At 47.4% G+C, this 25,595-nt stretch overlaps 1 protein-coding gene across 2 annotated transcripts in view; it reads right to left on the bottom strand.

Annotated features, from left to right (window-relative positions):
* Window positions 1-25,595, bottom strand: part of ARMC9 (armadillo repeat containing 9) — a 172,089-nt gene that overhangs the window by 77,289 nt on the left and 69,205 nt on the right. For both annotated transcript variants that reach the window (XM_047773747.1, XM_047773746.1), the window contains exons 15-19: window positions 23,606-23,745; window positions 22,941-23,017; window positions 19,757-19,831; window positions 8,572-8,662; window positions 3,213-3,268 (exon numbers count right to left, since the gene is read on the bottom strand). In XM_047773747.1, the coding sequence (XP_047629703.1) occupies window positions 3,213-3,268; window positions 8,572-8,662; window positions 19,757-19,831; window positions 22,941-23,017; window positions 23,606-23,745 (439 nt within the window). The remainder of the gene's footprint in view (window positions 1-3,212; window positions 3,269-8,571; window positions 8,663-19,756; window positions 19,832-22,940; window positions 23,018-23,605; window positions 23,746-25,595) is intronic.

The raw sequence follows: 25,595 nt of genomic DNA, 5'->3' as shown, positions 1-25,595 counted from the left end.
ACCTCTCCCTCCCAACTGGACCCCTGCCATCAGCATTTTAAAGTACTTCGGCATCTCCCAAATTAAACCAGCGGTGCCATTTAGCCACTACCCAACGCACTTCCCTGGTGTGTGGCCAGATCGGTGGGACGAGCTGTACACACTCACTAGTGCCATCCTCTCGCTCCTCAGTTGCTCGGTTAGTCTTCAAAACCGCTCAGCCACGACCTCAGTCAACTAAATCCAGCGATCACGGCCCACTGCACATGGTGGACCTGCAGCTCCCGGCCTCGCTCGCCTCTCATCGACTTCCTCCCCCGCCACCCCGGCCCCCACCCAGGGAGTTTTCAGTGTCAACAAAGAGGGTGTAACTCTCCACACCTTGAGCTACGTATATAGTTCCTAAGGATGTGCGTTTATAAGTTTGTTTTTCTGCAATTGACTCGCACTGCTCACTTCACTTTGCAATTTCCTTTTCCCATTTGACGTTATATCCTAGACAGTCGACAAGCTGGAAGAAAATCTAACTCCAAACATTTAAAATTTTGGTAAATATATATATACATGAAGATGTAACTAAATAAGTGTTCATACATCAGGACAAGCCGTTCCATTTTTAGAAATTGGAAAAATCAGATTTTCCTTCTGGGGTGCTTGAGACTCCTTGGTGGAGCAGGACCAGTGGCCGTAGTTGCAAGTGTGCAGACTTTAGCTCAGTGTAAAGCGGAGCAGCCATAAGCTACCCCGGCCTCCAGCGGCTCCTGGAGCCGGTCTACCTTCAGAGGCGCTGCGCGGCTCACTGAAAACAGTGGCTTCATTATCCGGCATGTTGGGTTTAGATAATTTTGCTGTCTCTTTCAAAGTTGTCACCTTGGGAGGTGACAGCCACATTCCAACAACAGTGTGTCTTACTCCAATGATTTCTGGAAGCCTTCCTTTAAGCATCTTTCTCTTCCTCTCCCCCCACCCACTCCAGTTTTAGAAGTGGCACCTGGTCTTGGGGGGCGCTGAGTGAAACCCAGACAAGGTGGATCCTCCCCAGGTCGTCCGTGCTCATCAATCCTCCTCGGGGCGCGTCAGGACCACGAGGGAGGGAGAGTCCAGAACTGACTTGAGCTCATCACAGAGTCATGTTTTGGCCCCAAGAGACAGGTCCTTTCTTTAGAATTTTCAACTAAACCCTTTCAAGAATCCTCTGAAAACTCCAGTTATCCCCACAAATACTTTCAAACACGACCTTCTTTTTTCAAACACTACAAACCCGCTATAATGGAAAAAAATAAAAGTCATTTAAAAAAAAAGATATTAACTCAAAATACATAGAAAACAGTATTGAAGCACCAGGCACACAGGTGGCGTCTTTTCAGTCCTGAAAAGACTAAGTGAATCAGGGAGCCGGGTTCTCTCCAGGGTTGGCAAATGATGACCGGTGAGCTGACGTGCCTGCTGTAAGGCCAGTAAACTGAGAATGATGTTCACGTTTTAAAATATTTGAAAAAAAAAATTTAATGACATAAAAATCACATAAAATTCAAACTTTAGTGTTCATAAAAAAAGTTTTATGGGGATACATTCATGTTCCCCGTTTAGGCACCGTGCATAGGTCCTTTGTGTTGCAATGGCTGATCTGAGTGGACCTAACAGACTGTGTGGCCCGCACAGCCTGAAATGTTTACTAGCTTCCTCTTTACACAAAAAGTCTGCTGATCCCTGTTCTAAACCAGATTTTACTGCCGTCAGTAAAATCTGGATCCACCTTTGTAGAGGCCTCCTCCCCTCTCTGGATCCACCTTTGTAGAGGAAGGGGCCCGGAGAAGGTGCTGGCCAGGATGCCCAACGGAGGTCCAGAGCTGCACAGTCCCCCTTGGCAGAGGGGGAGCAGGCGCGCCCGCTGGTGCCACCTCCAGGCCACTAAGAAAACGGCAGGCAGAAGGCTGCCTGCGGAAGGGCAACCACTCAGATCCCTGCACAGCCCTCATCTTGGGTGGATGGATCGCAAGTGAAACTATCTCCTCCATTGATGGCTTTCGTGAGCAAAAACCTGGCTTTCACACACCTTTAAAACGGACAGACCACAACTCCAAATAACAATTCATCTCCCAGGATTCACTTGAGGTCAAAAGAGAAGCAATGCAAATCCCTCATGACCACAGAGAACGAGGGAGGAGAGCATGCATGGTTTTTTTAGGTCTGAAGGAAAATTAATGAAAATCCATTTATAAACAACAAGGTCTTACTGTAGAATACACAGGACTATAGTCAATTCCTGAGATAAACCATAATGGAAAGGAATATAAAAAAGAATACATACGTATATATAACAGAATCCCTTTGCTGTAGGCATTAACACAACATTGTAAATCAACTCTCCTTCAATTAAAAAAAAATCCATTCTACAGCCTATGAGTCACTATTCTCTATACCGTTTCATAAGACACACCCCTCTGAACCTTCACACTCTAAAAACCAGGGCGGGAGATTTTCCACAGCTGAAGAAACTCAAATCAAAGGAATGCACATAACAAGGTGAAGAGGCTGGTTCTGCCAGCTCTGAACCGAGCCCCAGGCTCTCACCGTGAGCCTCCGTGCCCAAGGTTCCCCTGCACGTGCGAGACAGGGGAGGCTCCCGCCCCCGCGGAGCAAAAAACAAGCGCTGATGATCTGTCATCTTTCCAGCTCCCGTCAACCCCAATCCTTCAGACTGTGGCATCTCCGTGCTGGCTGCAGCGAACCCACCAAGGTGTGGCGAGTGGTCTCAAAGCCACATGGAGAAGGCCTCCTACCCCAGACCCTGGTGGTGATGGGCTCTAACTGTCGTCCCCCAGACTGGGCTGATCTTGAGATGTGCCCTGAGCAGAACGTAGCAGAAGTGATGTGCTGAGACAGCTGAGCCCAGACAAGGACTGGACGCTTTCACTTCCTTTCCCGTGGAGCCCACGCTCAACCAATAAGGAAGTCCGGGCCAGCCCACTGAGTGGTTAGAGGTCATGTGGAGAGGGGCTGTGCAAGAGGCCATGCCAACTTGGGCATGGACAGCAGCCACAGGACACCCCAGGAGAGACCAAAACCACCCAGCCGAGCTCTAGCCAACCCACAGAATTAACTGTGAGAAGTAACAGAGCAGGGATGGAAATCTCCATTTCTGGACCAACTTTTCCAGGCAAGGAAGAGTCTCAGGGTAGTTGGTTGGTCCAAGTTCTCTACGTGTTGTCTGTCAAGAGCCTCCAACTCACCTCATCATCCTCATCTTCATCATCATCAGATTCAAGAGCTCCATCCGGCAGCTCTTCTGCAAAGAAAAAAAATCAGTGAATGACCAGGACTGAATAACCAGTTGGGAGCCTGGCCAACAAAATCCTATAAACATGTTTCTGTATCATTTCAGTAGTAGTCTGCTATTATCCTAAGCAATTCTTTGTTTTTTTTCTTGTTTTGGTCTTTTGAGGGCTGCACCTGCGGCACATGGACGTTCCTAGGCTAGGGGTTGAATTGGAGCTACAGCTGCCAGCCTATGCCACAGCCACAGCCACTCGGGATCCAAGCTGCATCTGCGACCTACTCCACAGCTCATGGCAACGTAGCTCCTTAACCCACTGAGCGAGGCTCAGTGGATACTAGTCAGATTCATTTCCGCTGAGCCACCAAGGGAGCTCCCCATCCTAAGCAACTGAAAATATCTCTCTTGGAGTTTCCTGGTGGCCTAGCAGGTTAAGGATCTGGCATGGTCTCTGCTGGGGTGTGGGTTCAATCCCTGGCTGGGGAACTTCCACAGGCTGTGGGCGTGGCAAATAAATAAATAAATAAATATAATCTCTCTAGTTTTATCAGAACACTTTAGTGGTGGCATGAGAAAAATTAAAAGCCAACATATAATTTGATAATTTAGGGGAAAGAGAGTAAACTAGTATTATTGCTAAGCACTGTGCTAGACAGTGTCACACGGGTTAGTTCACTTAATCCTCACTAAGATTTTGTTGAGTTTTATCCACATTTTATAGCACACAGCAAATGGAGGCAAAGAGGAGAAAGGACTTTTTTATGGTCACACTCCCAGTAAGGGATCAAATCGAGTCTATTGGAATTCCCATGGCGGCTCAGTGGGTTAAGAACCCGACTAGTATCCATGAGATGCGGGTTCCATCCCTGGCCTCGCTCAGTGGGTTAAGGAGCCAGTGTTGCTGTGAGCTGTGGTGTAGGTTGCAGACACTCTGATCCCGAGTGGCTGTGGCTGTGGCTGTGGCTGTGGCTGTGGTGTAGGCTGGCAACTGCATCTCCGATTCGACCCCTAGCCTGGGAACATCCATTGGGTGCGGTCCTAAAAAGCAAGAAACAAAAAGCTGAGTCTATTCCTCAATCCCATGATTTTTCCACGGAGGTTAGGGGAAGTGGTCCTGGCGGGGATGGTTCCTGAAGGCTCCTGTGGTTCTTTGCTAGATCTTGAAAGAGTTTACAAAGGAGGAACAAATGAGCAGCACAAGAGAGTCGGAGAAAGAAAAGGCCTGTTTCTTCATCTGAAAAATGGGTACAGACCGCCCCCTTCCTAGGGTTGTTGGGGGGTTTGCAACACACCAGAACTAAGCACCTGACCAGGTACACAGCAGGCATTACAGAGAAGCTGGTACTTTCTCCTCCACAAAGCTCCCCTGATGCCTCACGGAGCAGTCACCTCCCTCTTCCCAAACACACACAACGTTTTATCTAGAACTGTGACAGTACCTACCACCTGCTGGTTAATGTTTACCACGGAACCAGTGACTATTCTTGTTATGTTTCGAGTGGCTATACTCGGTATGTTTCTCACCCACCTTCCTGGACTGTGAGTCCCCGGGACAGAGCACCTGACCTCCGCCCTATGTCCCTCTTACTATCTTCCTTATTATCACACGTTTCTTGAACAGATAACAGGAAAGTAAAGAAAGCCTGATAAAAGAGGAAAGGAAATCCAACAGGAAACAGGAGGAAAGAGGACTCAAAGGCCATTCTTGAACAGCCGCGCACACCTAGGAAGGTGGCAGATTGACCGAGATTTACCCAAACCCAGAAAGCACTTCCTACAAGGGCATCCGGAGAAACCCCAGCACTCCATCCTCGACGCAGCCCTCGTTCTGAGGGGAAGGACCCCACTGACTTGGCCGGACAAGGCCAGCAGGACACACATGGGGCGCACGCGCCCGGCGTGGGCTGTGCCGTGGCCATGGAAGCTGCTTTGCATCATCTGCATTTGTGCCGACGCTCAATCACCCAGTCTCTATTCCCCGCTGACCCCTGACCAGCACTGCTCCTTCCCACCTTCAGTAGGTGGCTTTCAAAATAGGGACGCTGCTGCATTTATACCAGTTTTAAACCTTTCTCCTTCAAATATGGAGACGGCCTTTTTTTCGAGTCTTAGATGTTCTATGAGGCAACAGGCCGGTCCAGCCCCACTCCCCTCCCTGGGCTTGTGGGCTCAGACTCATCCTACTTTTGAAACAATCTAGTCCTGAGAACTCAAGTTCTCTAGAAGCCTCAGCTCCTGCTCTCTGGGATGACAGGGACATCTGCTCCCCACGCTGTTCCCTGGGTGGCAGCCCCCATTCCAGTAACTGGGCTCAGAGCTGGAGCTACCAGTACCCCTTCTTTCCCGAGGGCCCCAGTGGTGAAGCCAGCTCTGCCTTGCTCCTACTCAGTGACCTGTCAGGTCTTCTTGTTCTCCCTTCAGTGACTGGCTGGCATCTGCTGGTCCCCCTCGCTGAGCGCTAGTTACATACAAAGCTCCCTGATGCTGCTGGCTCGCTCACCACATCACCAGGCTGGATTTCTCCCTTAGGCTTGGCCAGAGCAGTCCTTCCCCACCTGCAGGGCGAGGGAACTAAAATACACTGGAATTTTTGTTTTATTTAATTTTTTTTCTTTTTTTTTTTCTAACGGCTGCACTTGCAGCATATGGAAGTTCCTGCGCCAGGGGCTGAATCAGAGCTGCCGCTGAGTCTATGCCACAGCCACAGCCATGAGGGATCCAAACCACATCTGCGACCTACACCACAGGCTGTGGCAACACCGGATCCTTAGCCCACTGAGCTAGGCCAGGGATTGAACCCACATCCCCAGAAACTAATCAGGTTCTTAACCCACAATGCCACAATGGGAACTCCTATGCTGGAATTTTTGAGGACCTTAAAGCTTTGTTAGAAAAAGAGCACTAAAGAATTGAGATAGGCTTGAATGTATGAAAACCCCTACACAGGTTTTCATAGTTACTAAAATAAAAGAAAGTCAATATTCTAAAAAAAAAAAAAAAAAAAGATTGTGGCAATACCTTTTCACCTCTCCTAAACTAGTAAATGACTAATTCAGACTCCGCTACTAATTTCCCCTTGGGGTGAAGACCAGACTGAGCAGAAACTCTCTAGTTTTCTCTCCTCTAGGTTTCATCATGATGCCTTAGATTGATTCATTTAGACTTGATGCTGATGACACAGTGTTCAATGACTTCTAATTTGCTTCAAAGTAGCAGACGCCTAGGTAAATACCTCTGGGGTCTTGTGGATACAGAATAACTTAGTTGCTTGAGATAAAAAAGAAGGAGTGTAGGCACTCTATTGAAACTGGAACTTACTGAGCTGAGCAAGGAGATCCCAATTCTTCCCTGAGTATACAGGTTCTAAGGCTTTAGCTCTGCCCACGCTAACTCCTTGCCAGAGCACAACCCTTACAGAAATGCAGCCTGACCCCTCCCCCTCGCATTCTGGAGCATGTTGGTCCAAGGGCCAGCTTTGTGTAAGAGAAAGACAAGTTTTTTGGCCAGAGAGACAAGACACCTTGCTTCTTGGCCACCCAGGAGGAGCGAAGCCTGACAAGGAAATAGAGGTGAGAGTGTCTTGATGGCCTGAAACAGAGTTAGCCCTGAAGAAGGTTCCCAAGCCAACCCTGACCCTGATGCTGCAGAGGCCCCCTGGCCCGGGAGGAAGACCTTGGCAGTGACCACAGAGCAGAGAGACGACAACTTTCCCCAGCATTCCTCTGCCTTCCCAAACTGTGGCCTAATCAGAGGTTAGGGAACAACTCTAGCCGGGACTAAGATTAAGGTTTTATTGCATTTTATTTTAATATGCCTGCCCAGCAGAATGGGAGCTCCAAGTCAGCAATGAAGACGCTGCAGAAAATACAATCTTACTCCTTGCCCGTCGCATCTGGGATGAATTACACTTGGTCCATAAAAACCAAAGGGGACGGGGTTCAAATGGAAATGGGCCCCCAGCCTGAAGGCAGCCAAGGTTTTAACCTCCCTGGCTGCCGCCCCAGCCGCCTCCCGTAGACCGGGAGCCCTCTGTGTCCTCCTCCAGCCTCTCTGTCTCTGTGCCCAGGATGCGGGGATGCAGGGATGCGCCACCTGCACTGCACAACGGAATCACCTGTCAGCTTTAAAAACGATTCCCACCGGGGGCTCCCGAGAGATTCTGATTTAATTGGCGGCGGTTTGCAGATCTCCTCAGGGGACGCCCTGTGCAGCCCAGGCTGTGTCCTGGGAGCTGGGAGAGCCACCTTCAGGCTTCTTCCATTGAAGGGCTGTGGGTGGCCCCCTTTTGCCTGGCCTTGGTCAAGCTGCTGCCTGGGGGTTGGAGATCAGGAGATTCGTTTTTTTCCTTCCCTCATGTGAGACCAGGACCTGTGCACTTGCACTTTCGGTGAGGTGTCTGGGTGGGCATGTAGAAGGATTAAACGGACAAACTTGGCCCTGGATGCTGGCCGTGCCAGGGGCCTCTGGCATGTGTGCCAGTCAGGATCAGGGTGCCGGGAATCCACAGAAAGAGCTAAGAGCTTTCCCGCCACCTGATGCCATTAAAGGCCTCCTTCACCTTCCTTTCCTGCTTATTATGGGATGTGGGTGGTCATGGCAGTGGAAGAAAGGGGATCACATCCTCCGGTGTCCTGGTTGGCAACATAGAATTCTCTGGAGTGAAGGAACGAACGTGGGAAGACGATGGTATTTTCTATGGCGGAGCTGGAAAGGTTGGCATCTGTTTTCATCATCTGACCCTAGGACCCTAACGAGCTGGAGAAATAATTACAAGGGGGAGGCCCACATAAAGAGAGCTTCTGGTCAGAGAAGGGTTTCTGTAATTGCTTTTTAATACTTTTTGTTGACTATAAGCCAAAAGTGTGATACAAGATTGCAGATCCTGGGACAATGTGGTTGAACTTGTGTTTGTGGGTTCACTTGGTTCTTCCCCGCTCCCTCAAGGCCTCTCTCTCTTTCTCTCTCTCTCTCTTTTTTTTTTTTTTTTGACTTTTTAGGGCCGCACCTGCAGCATATGGAGATTCCCAGGCTAGGGGTCGAATTAGAGCTGCAGCTGCCGGCCTACACCACAGCCACAGCAACACCGGATCCGAGCAGCAACTGGGACCTACACCCCAGCTTACGGCAATGCCAGATCCCTAACCCACTGGTCGAGGCCAGGGATCGAACCCGCATCCTCACGGACGCTAGTCAGATTTGTTTCCACTGCACCACAATGGGAACTCCAAGGCCTCTTGGAGCCGCTCTAAGAAAGCCCGTGTATCTTCCTAGCATATGTGAAAGATTCAGAAGATAGACTCTTGGATTAAACAGACCTGAATTAAGCTGCTTGATGATAAATTCAATCTGACGGATCATTTCGGCATTGCCTTCTCGGATGAAGCAGCGAAGGATGTCTTCCATGCCCTAGAAAGCATTGGAGAGATTAAGAGGTAACATTTCAGGGCCTGAGGTACTACTTTTCAATTGGGTAGTTTCACCTAATTGGGAAAAAAGACACAACGCTTTCTAGGAGGAAGAGATACACACAGACGACAACAAAATACTCTGCTCAGTTCTAAACATTCTTTTGCTTGTTCTTACAATTCACAATGCAATTATTTTATTCTTTTTTTGTTTTGAATTTTGTTATCTTTTTAGGGCCACACCTGCGGCATATGGAGGTTCCCAGGCTAGGGATCAAATCAAAGCTAAGCCACCAGCCTATGCCACAGCCACAGCAACGCAGGATCCGAGCCACATCTGTGACCTACACCACAGTTCACAGCAACACTGGATCTTTGAACCCACTGAGCAAGGCCAGGGATGGAGCCCACGTCCTCATGGATACTAGTCAGGTTCACTACTGCTGAGCCACAATGAAAACTCCAAATTATTTTATTCTTGGCTGACTATCTGACCAAATTACAACACATTTTTGTAAAAAAGTGATTGTAAAATTTTACTGCATGGGTGTTCCTTTTAGTTTTGGCAATATGTTGTTTTGAGAGGTTTTTTGGTTCCTGTGTTTTCCTTGTATTTATACATCACCTTCTGGACTTTAGTGTCAAAAACGGTCTTTAAAAAAGTAAAACCATATGTTCAGAGAAGTAAACGAACTCTTCTTAAATAGCTGTCATTCTTTTCCATCAAAATAATTATAAAGTCACTACTTTGTCCATTACCTACTTTACTACAAACACTGCCGTCAGAATTTTCACTTAATGGAGTTCCCGTCGTGGCTCAGTGGTTAACGAATCTGACTAGGAACCATGAGGTTGCGGGTTCGATCCCTGGCCTTGCTTAGGTTAAGGGATCTGGTGTTGCCATGAGCTGTGGTGTAGGTCATAGACGAGGCTCCGATCCCAAGTTGCTGTGGCTGTGGCTGGGGGCTACAGCTCCGATTAGACCCCTAACCTGGGAACCCCCATATGCTGCAGGTTCAGCCCTAGAAAAGACCAAAAAAAAAATTTTTTTTTTTTCAGTTAAGATACTGACTTAACTATAAGTGTCTATTTCCTCTCCTTCCTCTTTCCTTGTGGGATCTGAATGGATGGCTGGAGCTAATGAGGCCTTCTTGCCCCTATGAGGGGAAAGTATCCAATACTGAACCCAAAGCAGAGAAAGCAGAATCCAGAGGTGCTGGCAGAGAAAAGGATCAAGCGCCATGTGAATCCTGATCAAGCTGCACCTGAAGCTTATGCCTGGACTTTTCAGTTACATGAGTCAGTAGTTCCCTTTTTAGGTAGGCCAGTTGGGAATCAACAGCTCTCTCTGAATCAGAGAGGAAGTGCCAAGTGCAGTTTTGAGCATGGTGAGTTCCCATCATTTAAGCAGAGCACTGCCTTCTAGAAAGGTTAAATCTGGATTGTTACTATAGCTTCCCCATAAACCAGCTGTATGACTTTGGTCAAATTATTTAACCTCTCCCAGCCTGTTTCCTCAACTATAAAATATAGGGTGGCAACTCAATTTAACTTGAATTTTTTTTTTTTTCTTTTTAGGGCCACATCCGAGGCATATGGAAGTTCCCAGGCTAGGGGTCAAACCAGAGCTACAGCTGCCAGTCTGCACCACAGCCACAGCAACTCAGAATCCGAGCTTCATCTGTGACCTACACCACAGCTCATGGCAACGCCAGATCCTTAATCCACTGAGCAAGGCCAGGGATCGAACCTGCATCCTCATGGATCTTAGTTGGGTTCGTTAACTGCTGAGCCATGAAGGGAACTCCCAATATGAGATTTTTAAAAGATATAATTGGGTGTTAGTTACATAAATGTATACACTTGTCAAAATGCCCTGAACTCTATAAGCCCTGTGCATTTCACAGGCCTAAATTATACATTAAAAAAAAGCATCTAGTCCAATGACTGGCTCATAGCAGATGCTCAATAAATGGCCGAGGCTGTGGCTGCTCTGTCTGGTGGGGGTGGTGGCTCAGAAGAGAGAGCTGGTAGCTGAAGCAGGGGAACAAACGAGGTTCCCAGTGGCCAGAGGGAGAAGAGAAGAGGGTGAAGACAGAACCTTAGAGAATAGTAACATTTCACTGGGAGCCGAGATAGTCCAGCCCAGGCAGGAGGCCACGAAGGAGTGGTCTGGGAGGGCGGAAGTGAATAGCCCTTAAGTCAAGGGAAGAACAGTCACAGAGGGCATGGTCGCAGGGGCTTATTTCACCAAAGGGACAGGGCCTTCATGGTCAGGAGGGCCTGTTCTTTGTCTACCTCCTAGGCTGATCTCTTCCCACTCTCCATCCCGACCTGAGCTAAGGGCCAGAGGAGGGGGCACATTACCAAGTGCAAGCAGTGCAATAACCCCCTAAAGGGCCAGGATCTGCACCCGCCAGCTTCCTAATGTCACTGTCTAGCTGTGTCACCAGTGGAAGAAGACAAATTATTCATTCAGGCTTTCCTGTTACCTTCCCCCCACACTTTACTTTTGCAAGCGATTTAACTCTTCATATACGGAAAGATCTTTTAATTCTCATTTGCTCTCTCTCCCCTCTCTCTAGTTCAGTCTCTCTCTAGTTCAGTTTTACTTGGGGGAAAAACAAAAACAAAAACAAAAATGCCTCCTCTGTAATTGGGAGGATTATTGGGGAAAGAATTCTTACTAGAAAATTCCCCGGTGAGAAAGTTCACTTATTTTAAATATACATTGAATAATAAATAAGTTAATAATAAAATAAATATATTATCAAAAATACATATTTTTTACCAAACTAAAATGTAAATTATAGGCATGGTAAATCATAAAACAACACTCTTTTATCACAAAAGCGATAACACGTCACTTCAGATAACCCAGGCCAAGGGATTTGGGATGGAAATATGTAAAATTGGGTTGTGATGATGGTTTTACAACTACACATATAATAAAATTCACTGAGTGTAAAAAAATAAATTACACATAATAGGAGTCCCTGAAGAAAAATCCAAAGCAAAGGAGGAGAACAACAGTAAAAACTTTAGGGAGTTCCCATCGTGGCTCAGTTGTTAACGAATCCAACTAGGAACCATGAGGTTTTAGGTTCAATCCCTGGCCTCACTCAGTGGATTAAGGATCTGGCATTGCTGTGAGCTGTGGTGTAGGTTGCAGACGCAGCTCGGATCCCACATTGCTGTGGCTGTGGTGCAGGCCGGCAGCTATAGCTCCGATTGGACTCCCAGCGTGGGAACCTCCATATGCCTTGAGTGTGGCCCCTAGAAAAGATAAAAAGACAAAAAAAAAAAAACCCTGAAAAACAGTAAAAACTTTAATTCAAGAACACTTTGCTGAAATAAAAAAGACTTAAAGCTACATTTTGAAGGAGCACACCTGAGAATATTGCCTCAGAATGTTCAATACCAAGACATATTCTACTAAAATTACTGAATTTCAAGGAAAAAGAAAAAAATAATTTAGATATCTAGGCAAAAAAGAAAAAAAAGGCAAATGACTGATAAAGGAAATAAAATGATCATTATTTTTTATAAAAGAATTTCCCCAGGAGTTCCCATCATGGCTCAGTGAAATGGAATCTGACTGGAATCCATGAGGATGCAGGTTTGATCCTTGGCCTCGCTCAGTGAGTTTAGGATCCAGTGGTGCCGTGAGCTGTGGCGTAGGTTGCAGACATGGCTCTGACCCCAAAAGGCTGTTGCTGTGGCATAGGCTGGCAGCTACAGCTCTGATTTGATCCCTAGCCTAGCAACCTCCATACGTCGTGGGTGCAGCCCTAAAAGACAAAAAAAAGAAAAATTAAAAATAAAAAAAAATTCCCCAGTGAGAAATTTCACTTATTTTAAATATTATTAAATATATATTTAAAATAAGTGAAATTTATTTTATTAAAATAAGTGGTCAGAGTTCTCATCGTGGATCAGTGGTTAATGAATCCGACTAGGAACCATGAGGTTGCAGCTTCGATCCCTGGCCTTGCTAGTGGGTTAAGGATCTGATGTTGCCGTGAGCTGTGGTGTAGGTCGCAGACGCGGCTTGGATCCTGTGTTGCTGTGGCTGTGGTGTAGGGCCGGCGGCTACTGCTCCGATTCGACCCCTAGCCTGGGAACCTCCATATGCCGAGGGAGGGGCCCAAGAAATAGCAAAAAAGACAAAAAAATTAAAAAACAAAATAAAATAAGTGGAATATACATAATTATATATTTAATTTTTACCAAACTAAAATGTAAATCATAGGAAGTGATAAATCGTGCAATAACAATCACGAAATATCACGAAGGCAATAACGTGTCACCTTAGATAATCCAGGCCAAATAAAAATGCCGAGGCAGATGAAAAGAGCAAGAGCAGGTTCCTGTGTCCCAGCGGATGTGCGAAAGGGAGAGCATGAACCGTGTACAAAAAGCAGAGGAACAAAGAGCTCGAGCTCCTGCCAGCTCACTAGGACCAGAGATCATGATAAAGATTATCTCGCAGAAGACTCTGCTGGAATCGTGTTTCATTGCGTTGGAATTGTGTCTAAAGAAAGAAAAGGATTGCTCGCATCCAGATTCCGCCGGAGGGAAAGGTTGGGGGTGTCTCCAGTTCCGAAACTGGGGCGACCCTGCTGCCCAGGCATGGAAGGCTCTGGAGCCGGGCTCCCCAGGCCGGCTGCTTGTTGGCTGTGCCACCAGGGCAAGGGATTTAACCTCTAAGCCTCATTTCATCAGCAGCAAAATGGGCACAACCACAGCAGCTGCTCAGGGGGGGCCTCTGAGAGGATGAAATGAGATAAAGCTCCTATCTTTGCAGCAACATGGACGGAATGAGAAACTCTCATACTAAGTGAAGCCGGAAAGAGGAAGACAACTACCATATGAGATCACCTCTATCTGGAATCTAACATGTGGCACAAATGAACCTTTCCACAGAAAAGAAACTCATGGACCTGGAGAACAGACTTGCGGTTGCCCAGAGGGAGGGAGTGGGATGGACTGGGAATGTGGGGTTAATAGATGCAAACTACTGCATCTGGAATGGAGAAGCAATGAGACCCTGCTGCATAGCACTGGGAACTCTATCAAGTCACTTGTGATGGAGCATGATGGAGCATCATGGGAGGAAAAGAATATATATATATATATATATATGTGTGTATGTGTGACTGGGTCACTTTGCTGTACAGTAGAAAATTGACAGCTATAGTGGAAAAAATAAAACCAACTATAATGGAAACCAACTATATCATGGAAAAAATAAAAATCATTTTAAAAAATAAAAGAAAGCTCCTGTCTGGGTCTACAACATCCACTGAACACTGGCCTGTATGCGTAACCTCTGCCCGCCTGTCACGCGTGGCAGGCCAGCTCCACCACCTTCTGCTTGCCTCCGGCCCAGAGCCCAAGCTACATCCCGGAGGCTCTTCAACAGAAATGTTCCCTTTATACTTAGAAATTAAATTTATATTTAGAAATATTTCAGGTACACACAAACACTTCTGAAAGTTACACAGGTTCTCTGTAGAAAACTTGTAAGCTATATTAAAAAAAAAAAGGATGAAAGGATAAAAATTATGCACAAGCCCCAACACTCCGAGATAAGAACTACGAACATTTAAAGATATTTCCTTCCTTTTATGGGCACAGTTTTATATATATGATAATACATATAATGTTGACTATTATTTTTCAACTAAACTTTATGACCATTTTCAATAAAATCTTTAAATTTTTTTTTTGCGTTTTAGGGAAGCACCTGTGGCATATGGAGGTTCCCAGGCCAGGGGTTGAATCAGAGCTGCGGCTGCTGGCCTACACCACAGCCACAGCAACGCAGGATCGGAGCCACGTCTGCAACCTACACCACGACTCACGGCAATGCTGTGTGCTTAACCCACTGAGCAAGGCCAGGGACTGAACTGGCATCCTTACGGATGCTAGTCGGGTTTGTTACCACTGAGCCACAATAGGAACTCCAAAACACAATACTTAAATGTATCTATTTATTTTGACCTCATGTATGGCATGTAGAAGTTCCCAGGCCAGGGATCAAACCCAAGACACAGCAGTGACAACGTTGGATCCTTAACCCGCCAGGCCGCATAAACACAACTTTAATAAGCTAAAATAATAATAATAGCAGCTAACATGTTTCAATGCTTGCTATGTGCCAGGCACTGTTCTAAATATTTCATATGTATCAGTGGTTTTAAGTCTCACAAGAATCTTATGAATTTGGTACTATAGCAATACCCATTTTGCCACTGAGAGAGTGAGGTGTAAGCCCAGTGATACACAACGAGACACTAGGAAGTTTCAGAGGCCAGACTCAAACACGGCCTCAGGCTTGGCAGCTCCCACTCTGCCTCTGTTCTGACTTAACCCAATTCCCCAAATTAATTTAATTCCCCTAATGGGCATTTCGGTTGCTTCCTGTTTTCCACTATGATCAGGAATGCTGTGGTGGAGACTGTTACACATGATTTTTTATGTTTTGCATGGAGCTCCAGAAGTAGAAGTACCGGGAAAAGAATATTAGTATTTTTGAGAACGATTACATATACTGCAAAATTGCTTTCTAAAAATGCTGTATCGGGAGTTCCCATCATCGCTCAGCAGTTAATGAACCTGACTAGGATCCATGAGGATGCAGGTTCGATCCCTGGCCTCATTCAGTGGGTTAAGGATCCAGCATTGCTGTGAGCTGGGGTGTAGGTCGCAGATGTGGCTCGGATCCCTGACTCTCCCAGTGGTGGGAGCCTTCACCACTGACGGAGCATCGGGTCTGCTCTGGCCCAGGGCAGGATGTTTGGCTGGGGTTTAGGTCCCAGGGCAGAGCTCTGTGGCCACAGCTATCCCCAGCCCCAGGCACAGGAGGCCTGGCGTGGGCAGGAGGGCAGACTCTGGATGGCATCTGCTCTCCTGCCTTGGACTTCCATGGTCTCTTCAAATTCAAACAGGCCCCAGGGCATGCATTTATCTTTTCCTCCCTTTGCAGGGTAGTGTCTTAAGAGCACCATAATAGCATTTGCTACAAATATAATTTTTATGTATTCTTTGCCATTTCCCACAAGCACACAAATGTACACAGTTACGAAACCAGAGTTCTTATAATGTCATATTCTGCTTTTATCCGTCATTTCACAATAAAAATTTTCCATACGGGCTCATGCTGCTTTTCCTAATTATCATTTTCAATAGCTACAAGACTGTGAGCAAAAGAACCATAATTTCATTAGCAGTTCCTCTATTACCAGACAGTCAGGTTCCGGGTTTTCATTATGAGCATCTTCATGCAGAGAGTCAATAACTGAAGGAAGAGGAATAATCACAAGATATGGAGGTTTCCGTAACTGTTCCTATCTACTGCCCGACTTCTTCCCTAGAGGACGATGCCAACGCAAATGGCAAATACCAGCCAGGTCTGAACATCAGCTCTGCCGCCTCCTCCCTGGCACCGCGTGTGAGCAGATGGGGAGCTCACAGGTGACATTCTCCTCCCTGTTTCTGAAATTACTACTAACACGCAAAACGAAGGCAATACCCTTTATCAATCTGAAAAACTCTTCAAGGGTAGGACTGAAATGAGGGGAAATCTTGCAGTTTGAGAAAACCTCTGTTGAAGCCATAACCTCCCTTAGAGGCAAATGCTTAGGTGCTGTGTCCATTTGCTTGGGACTTTGATCCCTGTTAAAACGCCAGGGGTGGGGAGTTTCCACTGCGGCATAGCAGAAGTGTATCTGACTAGTATCCATGAGGATGTGGGTTCCACCCCAGGCTTCGCTCAGTGGGTCAAGGATCTGGCGTTGCTGTGAGCTTCAGTGTGGGCCTGCAGTTGTAGCTCCAATTTGACCCCCAACCAGAACTGCCATATTTCCATATGCCGCACCTGCGGCCCTGAAAAGTAAAAAAAAAAACCAAAAAACAAAAAACAAAAACCTAGAGGGAAGCTTATGCTACTTACATCTTTATCTAAGTGGTCCAAGTTTTCTTTTTTTGTCTTTTTGTCTTTTTAGAGCTGCACCTGCTGCATACGGAGGTTCCCAGGCTAGGGGTCTAACCGGAGCTGTAGCCACCGGCCTACGCCACGGCCACGGCCACAGCAACGCCAGATCCGAGCCATGTCTGCGACCTACACCACAGCTCACGGCAATGCCGGATCCTTAACCCACTGAACGAGGCCAGGGATCAAACCCGCAACCTCATGGCTCCTGGTCGGACTGTCTCCACCGTGCCACAACGGGAACTCCCCAAGTTTTCTTTTTAAAGTCAGTAATTCAGAGGCTGTCTAGAAACTTATGTTGGAAACTAAACAGGAAACTATTAATAGAAGTGACTATAATTAAAGCTGCCACATGTCAAACCCCCATAACTAAAAGAAAATGAAAAATTGGGGAACTATTTGTAATACACGTCAAAAGATTAACAACCCTAATTTCTTTTGTGACTTTGAACCAGAGGCAACTTAGAAGCCAGTGGCAGCAGCCTCCAGATGACCCCACCTCCTGGAATTCACACTTCCTAGGACCCCCTCCCACAGCGGCGCCCCCTCCAGTTGGTCCCTGTACCCACTTCTGAGATTGGGTCATAGGAGACTGGCTGCTGTCTCACTCCCTTGCTGTCTCTCAGGATCATCAGTGGGGAGAGGCCCGCTGCCTTGTCGAGGGAAGCTCTATGGAGATGCCCACTGGCCAGGAAGTGAGGTCACCAGGCAGCAGCCAGCATGAGAGTGAACTTGGAAGTGGACGCTTGGAAGCAGATCCCTCCAGCCCTCGGCTGCCCGGGTGAAGCCTTCACCAAAACCTAAAGAGAGACTCTTAGCCAGGACCATGCAGCTAATCTGCTCTTCAACTTTAGTTCTATAGAAACTGTGAAGTAGTGATTTTTTTTTTTTTGAACCACTATGCTTTGGGATAATTTTTTATGTAGCAATGGAAAACTGATGCAATTGTGCTGTTTACTTTCCAAACATCTGGCAATTTCCTAGACACCTTACTATTATGTTTAAGGGTTTTTTTTGTTTTTTGTTTTTTTTGTGTGTGTGTCTTTTTAGGGCCACACCCACAGCATATGGAGGTTCTCAGGTTAGGTAGCTACTGGTCTACACCACAGCCACAGCAACTTCAGATTTGAGCCTTGTCTGCGACTGACACCACAGCTCATGGCAACACCGGATCCTTAACCCACTGAGCGAAGCCAGGGATTGAACCTGCAACCTCATGGATACTAGTCAGATTCGTTTCTGCTGAGCCACGACGGAACTCCTTGAGGGTTTTTTTTTTTTTTTTTGGCCACACCTGAGGCATGAGGAAATTCCTAAGCCAGGGATAAAACCAGTGCCATAGCAACGACAATGCCAGATCTTTAACCACTAGGCCACCAGGGAGCTCTCATGTTTAAGTTTTTCATCGTTCTGTCTTCAACCCTCTTCCTGCCCCATGACTGTCCCTCCTCTGCTCAGGCTCCCATGACACGGGTGTGAAGCCTCTGGAGACTGCTGGGCAGGGCTCTGAGGCTCCCTGTCCTCACCTCTCTAAGGGCCATCCAGGCTCGTGTCCACCTAGGTGAGCCGCTCTTCCCCAGCCCTCCGGTCCCTTTCTGCCCCCCGCCCCCACCTCCGCCTCTCCACCTCTGTGCCCTGGAGGTGGGCCCTTGAGGCTTTTGGATTCCATGTCACCTCCATTCTTTCTTTCTGGTCAACCCCTCTCCGCCTTAGCTGACAATTGCTCTCTTTGACCTGAGTGACCAGAATGCAGAATTGAATCAAGTTTATTTTCCCCTGTTCTGTGATGGAAAAGCCAATGGTTTCTTTAAAAGCCGTGGGCCATTATGTTTCCTTGTTTGTTTTCCGACCACACAGAAGGGCTCTGAAATAGGTTTTTGCCTCTGGCATAACTGCTGAGGTAATTGCAGATGACCCATTAGAAGATGGAGCAATTCTAAGTAAGCAAAACCAAGAGGAGGAATGTTTTTCATTGGTCTCAAACTGAATTTAGCCTCAGCTTTGACAACGAAAACACGTCTAATCCCTTCATTGTAAGCAACTGATACGCACACTGTTACCCGGGTTTCACATGTCGTAAGGAAAAAGGACAAAACCCCAGTGCTTTTGATTAGATCTCCAAGAAACATTTATCTTCTCAAAAGAAGATGCTAAGGACCTGAGGTTCGTTTTATGCTTCCGATATAAGCACTAATGTAAACACACTAAATATTCAATTCACTATTTTTCAACCAGACTGCTTTATCATTTTTGCCAGTGTTTCTGGTCCATTTGGTTGCTCTCGGAATGTCTGCAGATCGGGAGTTTTGACCGTCCCAGGTCTCATGGCCGCAATTCCTCCAGGAATCCTGGGGGTGAATCTGAGTGATGATTTTTTGCATCTCATCATTTTTCTGCTAAGCTTCTCCTACTACAAAATCCGTAAGCGTTCCCAAAGCCCCCAATTAAAATGAGTCACTTGGAGTTCCCGTCGTGGCGCAGTGGTTAACAAATCCGACTAGGAACCATGAGGTTGCAGGTTTGATCCCTGGCCTTGCTCAGTGGGTTAACGATCCTGCGTTGCCGTGAGCTGTGGTGTAGGTTGCAGATGCGACTCGGATCCTGTGTTGCTGTGGCTCTGGCGTAGGCCAGTGGCTACAGCTCCAATTCGACCCCTAGCCTGGGAACCTCCATATGCTGCGGGAGTGGCCCTAGAAAAAGGCAAAAAGACAAGTAATAATAATAATAATAATAATAATAATAAAATAAAATGAGTCACCTTAAATTTAAAAAATATATATCTACAACTCTCCAAAATATAAAACTGCTACGAACTTTCTGACACTGTGGTTCTTAAATCAGTTAGGCTAGGATCCCTTGAGAATCTGATAAAAACCACAACGCTCACCCCAGAAAACGGCAAATACGAACTTGGGTTACAATTCCGGGAGTTCTTAAACTATCTGGAGCCCTTCCCCAGGGCGGGTCAGGAACCCCTTACTGTCACAGCCCCTGAGCCGTGGCAGGGACCCCCTTGGCTGTCACAGCCCCAAGCTGTGGCTGTGGCAGCGACAGCGACAGCAACAGCGGCTGGCGGACGCCTCAAGCACATTTTCTTACCATTGCTCTTGCTTCCTCACGAATGGATGCGATTGAGAGGATGCTGTACAGAGCTCCATTCACATACGGCTGGATCTTTACAGGGAAAAACAAAACAAAGCACAGTCATCAGCAGCGTCTCAAATCCCAACCACTCAATTACCAAACACCACACTTGAGAACCGCCTGGCAACGAGGAGGGCGAGTATGACGATTTCACAGCTCTCGGGAGCCCCGGGAGACGTGCTTCCGCAAGACAGGCATCTCCACTGGCGCCGGTGGAGACAGGGTGCCCGCTCTGCTTCCCATGCACCCCTCCGCTTCTCTGCGGGACTCAGTATATTTTTTAATTAATACTTCTGTCTCCCCTGTGGGCTCTTCAGGGACAGAACCCATGCTTTCCTCACAGAGGGAACCCCGACATCAAGTCAAACAGGACGGGGTAAGTGGCAGGTGCCAGCCCCCACCCCCCGCCGGCCCACTCCGACTGGATTTCATTCTCTCGTAGCCACTTTTTCCAGCACTGGATTTGTTGCCACTTTTCATTCCTGTCAATCTACTGGGTAAAAGAAGGCATCCGGTAGCTTTTTTTTTTTTTTTCATTTCAGTGACTATCCCTGAAATTGATCATCTTTTCATGTTCATAGGCCATCAAGATTTACCATTCTATAAACCACCACTTATTTTATTATTATTATTATTTATTTATTTATTTTTTGTCTTTTTAGGGCCGCACCAGCGGCATATGGAGGTTCCCAGACTAGGGGTCAAATTGGCGCTACAGCTGCCAGCCTATGCCACGGCCACAGCCACACCAGATCCGAGCCGTGTCTGCGACTTACACCACAGCTCACGGCAGCCCTGGATCGTTAACCCACTGAGCGAGGCCAGGGATCGAACCTGCAACCTCATGGTTCCTAGTTGGATTCGTTAACCACTGCGCCACAATGGGAACTCCTGTAAACCATCCATTTATAAAATGTATCCTTTTTTCCCGTTGGTTTTTATCTCTGACTCTTACTTATCAATGTATAGTTGGTTTTCATATATAAGGGATATTAAACTTCTGTGTCATATATGAAGCAATTTTTTTTTTTTTGCCTTTTCTAGGGCCACTTTACCGGCATGTGGAGATTCCCAGGCTAGGGGTCTAATCGAAGCCGTAGCCACCGGCCTATGCCAGAGCCACAGCAACACAGGATCTGAGCCGTATCTGCAACCTACAGCACAGCTCACAGCAACGCCAGATCCCCAACCCACTGAGCGAGGCCAGGGATCGAACCCGCAACCTCATGGTTCTTAGACGGATTCGTTAACCACTGCGCCACGACGGGAACTCCTGAAGCAAATTTTTCTCAAAATGTTTTTGATGTTGATTATGGCACCTTTCCCCACATGATTACACGATGAGTGTTCATATAATCAACTATGTATATCTTTTTCTTTACGGCTTCTGGGCTTTGTCTTCCAAGACCATGACTATCTCATAAGGATACATACGTGTTGCATTTATTTGTGTAGCAAACACTTTTCTAGGCTCTGATACATATACAAGTGGATATTCCAGTTCATTTTCAAAACAAAGCCACTGACTGGCAAGAGTTAATGACAAGATGTGAATCCTTTGGTCTATTTCAGTTTTCGGAGCTGATGCATGGTGCCTACACTTGAAACCAACCTTTCCTAGGAGATGACAGAATACACTTCCCTCTGGCCTCAACTGCCTGAGTTGAGTAACAAGAAGAACAGGGTCCATTCAGGCTAAGAAGGATTTCAGAGCTCGCTGACTTTAAAATTTAAAAGGCAAGAAAAAAAAAAAAAAAACGGAGTTCCCGTTGTGGCGCAGTGGTTAATGAATCCGACTAGGAACCATGAGGTTGAGGGTTCAGTCCCTGCCCTTGCTCAGTGGGTTAACGATCCAGCGTTGCCGTGAGCTGTGGTGTAGTTTGCAGACGCGGCTCGGATCCCGCGTTGCTGTGGCTCCGGCGTAGGCCGGTGGCTCCAGCTCCGATTCGACGCCTAGCCTGGGAACCTCCATATGCCGCGGGAGCGGCCCAAAGAAATAGCAAAAGACAAAAAAAAAAAAAGGCACGGCAGGCCCTGTAACAACCACCCAATCTCTGCTAGCTAAAGCAGCCCAGGTCGCCCGGCAGCAGGGGGCTGGGGGAATGGGAGCAGTGAGAGAAGTGGTCAGAATGGGAGTTGTCTGAGGCAGGAACAGACTCGAGGAACCCGAGGGCTTCATTCTGACCCAGGGGTACTCAGCCCCCGTCCTGCTGAGACAGCCCTGCACCCGATCCAGCAAGAGGGCAGAGGTTTTGGTTTCAGGTGCAAAGTGATGCCATGGTTTCTTAAAGACACTTGCAGGAAGCAGGTGAGAGAATAATCATACCGTTTCTTAGTTTACCCAGGCCTCTATTTATCTAAAAAGGGCTTGAGGGGAGGTCCCTGGTGTCTAGTGGCTAGGATTTGGCGCTTTCACTGCTGTGGCCCGGGTTCAATCCCTGGTTTGGGAACTGAGATCCTACTGTTGTGGCCAAAAGGGGGCGGGGGGTGCTAGGCTAGGGGCCCACAGGCTAGAAAACCACCCCAGTGTTGGGGAGGACCCTGGTGAGAGCAGAAGCTCCACAGAGGCCCTCATGGGATAAGCACGGAGATGTCCACCAAGGACAGCTGAGGCTGTGACAGCAGAGAGCGGAGGCAGATGGCACATGCCTGGGGGACTGGATGAGTGGAACAGGAGGGCTGCCAACAGAGGGGCTGAGCGGTGGTGAGAACTAAGGAACTCGATGCACAAAAAGCAAGACAGACAGGTCCTAAAAACACGGTGAAAATAGTAAGAAAAGAACAAGGTTTAGGGGCAACACCTTTTATGCAAATTCAATACACGCACACTAGTGAAATACTTTTTCCGGCTACATACATGTCCACAGTCACGGATCAAACCCAAGAGAGGTGTGTCAACACGGGGGGGGGGGGGGGGGGGGGGGGAGGGATGGAGCGAGAGGATAAGGAGGACGATGTCACGCCAGGGACACGGGCGTGCTCACAGCCCAGGAGCGGGACAGCCTCCTGCTCTGACTTCCAGAACTGAAAACTGCAAAAGTGCTGAAGCAGCCTCTACAAATGCTTGGAGGGGCGCGTGCGGTAAGGACCCGGGGCCTGCCCTCCCCCGAGCCCGGGGCTAGCGGCGCGGACTGGGTACCTCGTGGTTTTCATGGCCGAGCAGATCCGAGAGAACTTTGAGCACGAGGCCGGCCGCCTGGGCGCACACGTTCTTCCCTTCGGGAGAAAAAGAGCAGGAGAACACAGGGCACATCTAAACCCAGGGGATCCGAGCCACGTCTGCGACCTACACCACAGCTCACGGCCACTCCGGATCCTTAACCCACTGAGCAAGGTCAGGGATGGAACCCGCAACCTCATGGTTCCTAGTCAGATTCCTTAACCACTGAGACACGACAGGAAGGCTTCGTTTTCCTCTTAATGTGAGTGTGTGTATATATATACATACACACATACATACATATATATTTATATAATATCTATATCTATACTATTTCAAGGCCAGAATGGTATTTCGGCTCTAGGGGTTCAATAGCTGTATACCCAGTTGGATATGCTTCACACTCTTTTTCTGTTTTGAGTTTTCTTTTTTTTAATCCACCCCTGTGGCATGTGGAAGTTCTCAAGCAGGACTGAACCCGCGCCACAGCAACGACCCGAGTCACCGCAGTGACAGTGCTGGACCTTAGGTGCTAGGCCATCAGGGAACTCCTGTTTTGAGTTTCCTATGAGGGAAATGAAAGGCAAACGCCATCAGGCTCAGTGGTAATCCAGAGCCGGGGCAGGGGACAGAGGCTGGGAGACCTGCACTCCGGAGGCAGAGGTTCATGAGCAAGGCCACCGAGTACTCCAGCGTGTAGTCGGACAGGCAGTCGGGCTCCTTGAGGATGTCAATCAGCCAGAAGATGAGGCCATCTCGAATCATCGCCGTCTGCAGCGGGCGCCTAGGGTGAAAACAGCCTACAGACAGTTAGAGCTGGCAAGAAACCTTTTGCAGAAGAATACAGAGCAAGGTGGACGCGTGTGAGAAAAGAAACTGTACGGAAGTTGCGGACGCTGAGGAATGTTCTACTGTTAGACCTGTACAACTGAAACGCCAACAATACACTCTTTACGTTTCAGGGATATTAAGTGTTAAAAAAAAAAATAATAAGGCATGAAGGAGACTTCCTATTTTGAAAGTTTCCTTTTCACTATTCAGAATCAGCAAAGTATCATTTCAAGTATTTCATAAATATTTTTTGATAGCTTTTGGGCTACCAAAATTCAGGAAACAGTCACAGAAGCAGTTCACCGACAAATAGATTTTTACCTAAACTCTAGTCTATATCATCTAGTTTAGGCACTTTGAGCCGTGTAAAAAGAAACACAAAAAAGAAGAGCATAGAGCCAGCTCAATGCCATCTGCTTCGGATCTCTATAGGGTAAGAACAGTTTAATAACCTGGGTCATAATACAATTTATATGGAATTCTTTTCTCTGCTTTTTTCAGCTGCACCCACAGCACATGGAAGCTCCTGGGCCAGGGATTGAAGCTGAGCTGCAGCTGTGACCTATGCCACAGCTGTGGCAACACCAGATCCTTATCCCGCTGCACCACAGAGGAACTCCTGGAATTATTTTCCACCCAAAGTCCAGGTGTAAAATCTTACACAGTCCAATCCTCATCCCAGTGTGTTACGGGGAAGGTCATCATGGCGGCCTTAAGAAGGGACGGGACCAAGCACGGCGTCACCGAGAAAAACCATCCGAGTTCTTGGGACATCAAAACGCCACGGTGGGACCACCACTGGGCGTCTCTGTGTACCAGGTTACAGCAAGAGCACCACCCGGGACGGGATCTAGTCGCATTCTCCGCACTCGCGACACCCGTCTGCTCGGTGTAATTGATTAGAGTACAGTGAAGGCCGCCCTCTTCAGATGAGACTAGCTACTTGCTACATTCATCAGAGAGACCCTGGAATAAGGCAGAATCCTCGGGCACGTTTCCGGAACAGAGCAGCTTAAATTACTATTTGAAGAAAAGAAAAACTGGCGATAAATATCTGCATTATTAGGCAGAAGTGTTTTCCTATCCCACCGGTTACTTCACGATAGCTATTACGCTTCTAAAAATTTTCTCAATACAGTCAGCGTCAAACTGAATCATCTTTATAAAGAGAAATAGGAAGGAGGATATTATATATAGTTCTTTTCTTTTTTCTTTCTTTTTTTTGACTGAGCCCGAAGCACGTGGACGTTCCGGGGCCAGGGATCAAACCCGAACCACAGCAGTGATAATGCCGAATCCTTAACCCACTCAGCCACCAGGAAACTCCTATTTATAGTTCTTTTCAATCCATGCAGGGAGAACAAGAAATTTTCATCAGCAGGGAACTGGCAATTAGCAGGAATTACCCACAGTGTTCCCACCTGAAACATATACACACTTAGAGAATATGTCACTTTTCAAGCTTTAGGTGACGAGGATGAGTCAGTCAAATGTTAACCCCATCTGACAGGAGCAAACTGTGTTCACAAGAGGATTGAAAGAAAAAGTTAAGGACTTGGGACGCTGAAAATCTTTTTTTTTTTTGTCTTTTGTCTTTTTTGTTGTTGTTGTTGCTATTTCTTGGGCCGCTCCCGCGGCATATGGAGGTTCCCAGGCTAGGGGTTGAATCGGAGCTGTAGCCACCGGCCTACACCAGAGCCACAGCAACGCGGGATCCGAGTCGAGTCTGCGACCTACACCACAGCTCACGGCAACACCGGATCCTTAACCCACTGAGCAAGGCCAGGGACCGAACCCGCAACC

This window comes from Phacochoerus africanus, chromosome 3 (genome assembly GCF_016906955.1).
Source record: "Phacochoerus africanus isolate WHEZ1 chromosome 3, ROS_Pafr_v1, whole genome shotgun sequence".
Taxonomy (NCBI): domain Eukaryota; kingdom Metazoa; phylum Chordata; class Mammalia; order Artiodactyla; family Suidae; genus Phacochoerus; species Phacochoerus africanus.
This window is presented reverse-complemented; position numbering and strand designations above follow the sequence as displayed.